The sequence below is a fragment of the Nuphar pumila genome, chromosome 4 (assembly GCF_984573655.1).
Source record: "Nuphar pumila chromosome 4, dmNupPumi1.hap1.1, whole genome shotgun sequence".
Lineage (NCBI taxonomy): Eukaryota > Viridiplantae > Streptophyta > Magnoliopsida > Nymphaeales > Nymphaeaceae > Nuphar > Nuphar pumila.
The window spans coordinates 113,372,394-113,378,194 of NC_143252.1; the positions used below are offsets into that span (position 1 = coordinate 113,372,394).

General features: G+C 38.4%; 1 protein-coding gene and 1 non-coding gene across 3 annotated transcripts; both read right to left on the reverse strand.

Annotated features, from left to right (window-relative positions):
- Window positions 1-448: 448 nt before the first annotated feature.
- On the reverse strand, window positions 449-4,942 carry LOC149840644 (transcription initiation factor TFIID subunit 8-like). 2 transcript variants are annotated; one of them, XM_090004515.1, is made up of 3 exons: window positions 4,004-4,906; window positions 3,662-3,720; window positions 1,439-1,821 (listed from the first exon to the last, which is right to left on the reverse strand). In XM_090004515.1, exon 1 carries the CDS (start codon window positions 4,875-4,877, stop codon window positions 4,119-4,121), a length of 759 nt encoding a protein of 252 aa, XP_089860641.1. In that variant the 5' UTR covers window positions 4,878-4,906; the 3' UTR covers window positions 1,439-1,821; window positions 3,662-3,720; window positions 4,004-4,118. The 2 variants fall into 2 exon arrangements, with proteins under 2 accessions (XP_089860640.1, XP_089860641.1); XM_090004514.1 differs by having other exon boundaries at window positions 449-3,720; window positions 4,004-4,942.
- On the reverse strand, window positions 2,200-2,266 carry LOC149840645 (small nucleolar RNA snoR101). Its single transcript, XR_016431754.1, has one exon. It is a non-coding gene; the product is annotated as a small nucleolar RNA snoR101 (small nucleolar RNA).
- Window positions 4,943-5,801: the final 859 nt, after the last annotated feature.

Genomic DNA, 5,801 nt, shown 5'->3' on the forward strand with positions numbered 1-5,801 from the left:
CAAGTTTTATGTTAAAAATAAAAAATGAATGAAACTAGACTTGTCTACTTAACCTTGTAACAACATAAAAGACAGTGGCAGCAACAACAACAAAGATGAAAGCAAACTCTAGTCAAAGTAATCAAACAATGGAAAGCAGGACAGAATAGCTAAGAGGAGGTTTATAGAAGTGTAGAGTCTAGATGTAACAAGTGCAGATGATGGCCTGAACTGAAAGCAGGAACCTATCAACACATGTAACAATAGACCCATTTAATTTACCAGACTTGTAACTGTAACTACCAAAGAGATCTGGGGTAGATACCTGACTATGTCAGGCTCAATTTCCTTCTACCCCTCCTAGCAAGGGCACATTTGGAGTCTTATGAGAATCAATAACTTCTTTGACGTTACAAGTTACAACTACCAGTAAAAGCTAAAAGCAACAGAAAATTCAAGAGATTCCAACTTTTGGTGCGTCATCAAAATGGAAAGAAGCATGACAGAATAGCTAAGAGGAGGTTTATAGAAGTGTAGAGTATAGATGTAACAAGTGTGGTCGATGGCCTGAACGGAACGCAGGAGCCTATCCACACATGTAACGATAGACCCATTTAATTTACCAGACTCGTAACTGTGACTACCAAAGAGATCTGGGGTAGGTACCTGACTATGTCTGGCTCAATTTCCTTCTACCCCTCCTCACAAGGGCGCATTTGAAGTCTTATGAGAATCAACAACTTCTTGGACCTTACAAGCTCCAACCACCAGTAAAAGCTAAAAGCCACAGAAAATTCAAGAGATTCTAACAGCTGGTGTGTCATCAAATTGTGCACTTTATTCAGCGTACAACATAAGATTAATGAAATTTTAATCTATGATAAAAAACAACAAAATTTAGCAAAAATAAAGAAAACAGAGGAAATGGATAACCCAAACAACTCCCCTCTTCCAAAAATTGGGAGAGTACAAAAGAGGTTTCAATATTGACAAGGATGATATTTGTGAACAAAAATATCACCCGATAGGGTTTCATTGAATCAATTGAGCTGGTTTTGGGAGGTGTTGAGGAAACTATAGAGAGATCCTCCTCCTCAACACTACATTACCAGCTTCACAACCAACAAAATAATGAGGGGAAGACAATAAATCCTAAAATTATAAAGAGAAGTAGAGAGAACACACACATACACACTACACAGATGTTTCAGCATGCAAAAAGAATGAGATTCATGGGACAGAAGAAACACTTTTAGAAGATCAAATTTATTTAGCTCATTTTAGGAAGTGCTTAACCATCCAACTACATTGACAGCACTTTAGCAGCTCAGAGAGAGAGAGAGAGAGAGATTCATGGGACAGAAAAAACACTTAATCAGATGATCAAATTGGTTTTGCTGGTTTCAGGAAGCATTTAAGCATTCAACTCCCTCAACACGGCTTTACCAGCTCACACACACACAGAGCACATGTATTACACCTTTATAACACTCACTAATCAGCAGGACAAGGAGGAAAAACTAGAGCTTTTTTTTGGTGTTCTGTGAAGCAAGGTATGTAATGCCTTTAATATTGATGGTCAGGATAGGAATTAATCTATTTATTACAATTCAATATACCACCAAATCCATATAGTGTATCCCTGTAGCCACTGCTGGAGCTTTAAACATGAAATTTTCCTTCCCATCTTGCCCAAACAACAGAACCAAGACAGTCAGCAGGTACGTCATGGTGCACACATATGTACCAATGTCCACATGTCAACTAGCCTCCAGCAGTAATTCCCATAGGCTTCCAGCAGGCTCAAACCAACTCCACCTTCATATTGGCTATGTATAAGAACTACAAGTTGGAAACAAGTAGTTCAGTCTAGGCCTAACCACATGAACCATATTGAATGAGACAGCACTCATCACATTCCTATCACATTTGGCAGTTCGCATAGACAAACATCTAAATGGTGACTCCAGTAATTGGTGAGCAATCAAACAGTTGAATGAGAACAAAGAGAAGGATGGGTTGACCAAAAAAGTTATAACTACAAATGTAGCCTGCCACAAATACCCAGCACTGCAAGCAAGTAGGGGCTTCTAGGTTGGCTTGAATAGCAAAATTTATAGCATTAGCTAATGAAAGAATTCAACATAAGAAGCATGATCATGACTAACAAGTACCATGATTAGTTATTTAGTACAACTCAAAAATAAAAAGAATTAGATGTGCATCAGCAATTCATAAACATGTCAACATGTGAACTTACCTCAAGTTCAGAGATCAAGTGTAAGCCATCATTTGCACATGACAAAAACAAAACCATAAAATAATTTAAGAACCCCAGAATTTAAAACCATCAATACATAAATCCATAGGTCTGTCAATAAAACTAAAATAAAGTACAAACTATGAATGGACTAATAAAAATCACCATCGCAGATATTGCTGATGTTGTGAAATATAGTGATATCATGATATAATTGGAAAAAATTTAGAAATGGAAAAATATCTTGATGTTTTCATTATTTTAAAATTATAGTCACTAATTTTTCAAAATTTCTGTATTTAAATATATTTTTGTTATTCCTCATATTTTATACTTTAAAATCCTTTCCAACTTTCATTGACAATATTGAAAAAAAACTGTTCATATTTTTGTATTATAATTTTCAAAATTTTCCAAGATTTATACCAAATACTATAGTATCTTGAGAAATGCTTTGACGAGATAATTCCAAGACCAATATTGTCTGTGGTAAAAAGGCAATGCATGGATGAGGCACTCAACTTAAATCCCATCATAGATGTTCAAAAATATAGAATAAGTGAGCACAAATTGATGCACAATGATGCATGAACAAAAAAAGAAATAAATCATCACAGCAATGAAGTAAAGATGAAGAAGCCGTGTCATTTAGTGAAGTCTACTTTAGGTAATTGATGCATAGAAAATGAGTGAAACGACCATAGAGACTCATTACATGTGTTAGGAACAGTAGAAAGAACCAATTGTCATTTTCCACCAATCAGGAGAGGGAGAAACCTGAAAGGTGGTGATTATGAGGAAGAAACACTGGTGGATGAAAAACACATAGTCAAGGGCCTAAGAAATAACTCTGCTTGATTAAGTTCAACTCTTACGCACAAAATTTAAGTCTCTGTCTTTATAAAATGGATAAAATTTATTTCATACTTAGTCATTTCTTCTTACATGCGAACAAGCATGGACAGAAAATGCACGAAACTATTTAGCCAATAAGTTAAACCAATCAACGTAAAGTGATAGATAACAGATATTTGGCATATGCGAAAATCAAAAGCTCATAAAGCTTCATTACCATTATACATCATAGGGAATTTGACAAAATAACCATGAGACTTATATTTGCACATTTTTACTAATTGTATTCCATGTATATTTCTACAATTTTAACCGTTGTATTCCTGTGTCGCACCTTTTTGAAGTTATATCATTATCTAACTGGAAACTCAGATTGTTCAGTATTTATAGTCCATCAACAAACAAAAGAATGGAAACCAAACTGGTGCCATTTTCTTTGACTATTTCAGTATTACAGCACCATCATTCAGGATTAACAAGTAAAGCGGCATTCTGCATTCTATCCTCGCTAACAACTTCATATCCATTTGCATTGGGGGCTTTGAACCTGACGGTCCTGATTATTACCTTATACAATACACAGAGATCCTCATGGACAGCTTGTTTTCCAGTTTTGACATGGTGACCTGCACAAGACAAGATTACCTTACACCCATCATCGCTTCGTCTGAACATAATTTTCTATATTCATATTCATACGCGTAAGAACATGAATTGCAAGTATGTGACAAAGGAATGAAGCAAAAGACGAAGTTCATGTGTTTGGAAATTCATAAGTAGTTCTCTTTCGATAACGAAGCAAAATCCAGTAGAAAGACCAACTTCAAATTAACCAAAAAGAAGAGATGCAACCAATAAGGACGATTATTAAAGAACAGATATCCCAAACACGAGCAACAGTTAACATACCATGATCTCCAATTGCGAGTGAACCAGAAATCAAGAGACTATTTGAAAACTTTGAGAGGGTTGCTAACAAAAAAGCACAACCCTGCACCAAATCCTCACTTTCCTCTCCCCGTCTTCAATCCGACCTTCCCTTCATCCTCCTCTCCCAAATCTTACCAAGCCAAGACCTCTTTTTTCCACTATCAAAACCATCCCTATCAAAAAACTTCTCACAATTTCCAAACTTGAACCTCACAATCGACCTCTCCAGCGGCAGGAAACTCAGGCAGAGTCCAGAACCAATCCCGCTCTTGTTCATCCCAACCACAGGGCCGGCTCGATCATCGGCCCAGACTTCTTCCGCTTTTCCCTCTTTCCTACCGGGAAAACCCTCAGGAAACGCAGGCAGCCATGATGGAACATGCGGAAACGGCGGTTCCTCCCCTAACTGCGAAAAACTCGGCGAAATCACTACCTCCTTCGGAAGAATCAGCCAAGGGACCTCCTTCGCGAAGGGAATCTCATCGGCCAGGGCGACGAACTCGACGATCTCCGCGAGGGCACCCGATCTCGCGAGCGGGCGGTTGAGATCGGACGCGCCGGTGAACCCCTGCGAGGAGGCGAGGTCCTCGACGGCGCGGACGACGTCGAAGATGCTGCACTCGGTCCGGCCGGTGGATTCCGAGTGGAGGCGGGCGGACCTAGCGAGGTGCCGGATGTAGGCAGTGGCAACGCAGGAGAGGGAGTCCAGGGCGGAGAGCTCCGCCGATCGGAAGCCCGCGCTCCGGCATATCTGCGACACCGCCACTCGAGCGACGGTGGCGGCGAGGGAGGAGGAAGACGTCGGCGGCAGAGGCGGGGAGAGGCTTCGCTCCGCCTCTGTGTCGCCGTTCATGTCGGGAGATCGCGGGAGGTCTCATGGAGATTTCCGAAGGAGACGATAAACCTCCCCTAAACCCTAGGGACGTGAGGGAGCACAATCTTATACAAACCCTGGAAAATAATCTCGTGAAATTGAGTGAGTTTGAAGAATAAGTGCCTCATCCTTTTGCTGCCACCTGTATCTGGGAAAGGCAGAAATTTAAATTTGCGAGAGACAGCTGTAATTTTGTAAAGAAGCCGCGAACATATTATATATATAGATAGATAGATAGAAATATGTAACAAAAAAAATGATAGTTTTTTTCCAAATCTAACTCAGCATTTGGCATTTGGGATGGTTTTATGCTTCATATTCATGAAAATTTTGAGTCATTGATTTTCTAGCCTTAAAAGATCCTTATTATACATCATAATTGGATGATCCAAGAGTCCGTTTCTATAAAAATCATGCACGTAGATCAGATCCGTACATAAAATTTTAGAAAAAAATAAAGAAAACCTATGAAAATCTGAATTCATACAAAGTTTACATATTTGACTGGTTTAAATGCTTTAGTTACCCTATATATATAACTAAACATATTAGGCCCCATTTCTTGTTTTGCCCTCTTCTTCCCTATAGGTTTTAAGTGTTTTATGTTAAATTTGACCTGTTTGATGCATTTGGCATGATCAATTTAGTAAGAATCGACTCTTGGATCATGTTTTTTTGATAAAAATTTTTGATTTTATGTGCTAAGAAAAATTGATACCTTCATAGCCATTGATTTTGGATCATCAAAAAAATCTATATGCATGTCAGATTTCGGCGTTCCAAAAGTTGGTTCTTAATAAACAAAACCTATAAATCATATCTACATAGTTAGACATGAGAAAAAAAACTTAAAACTATGATTTTTGAAGGAGCCTAATAAAACTTAACGAAAAAAGGGGGCCT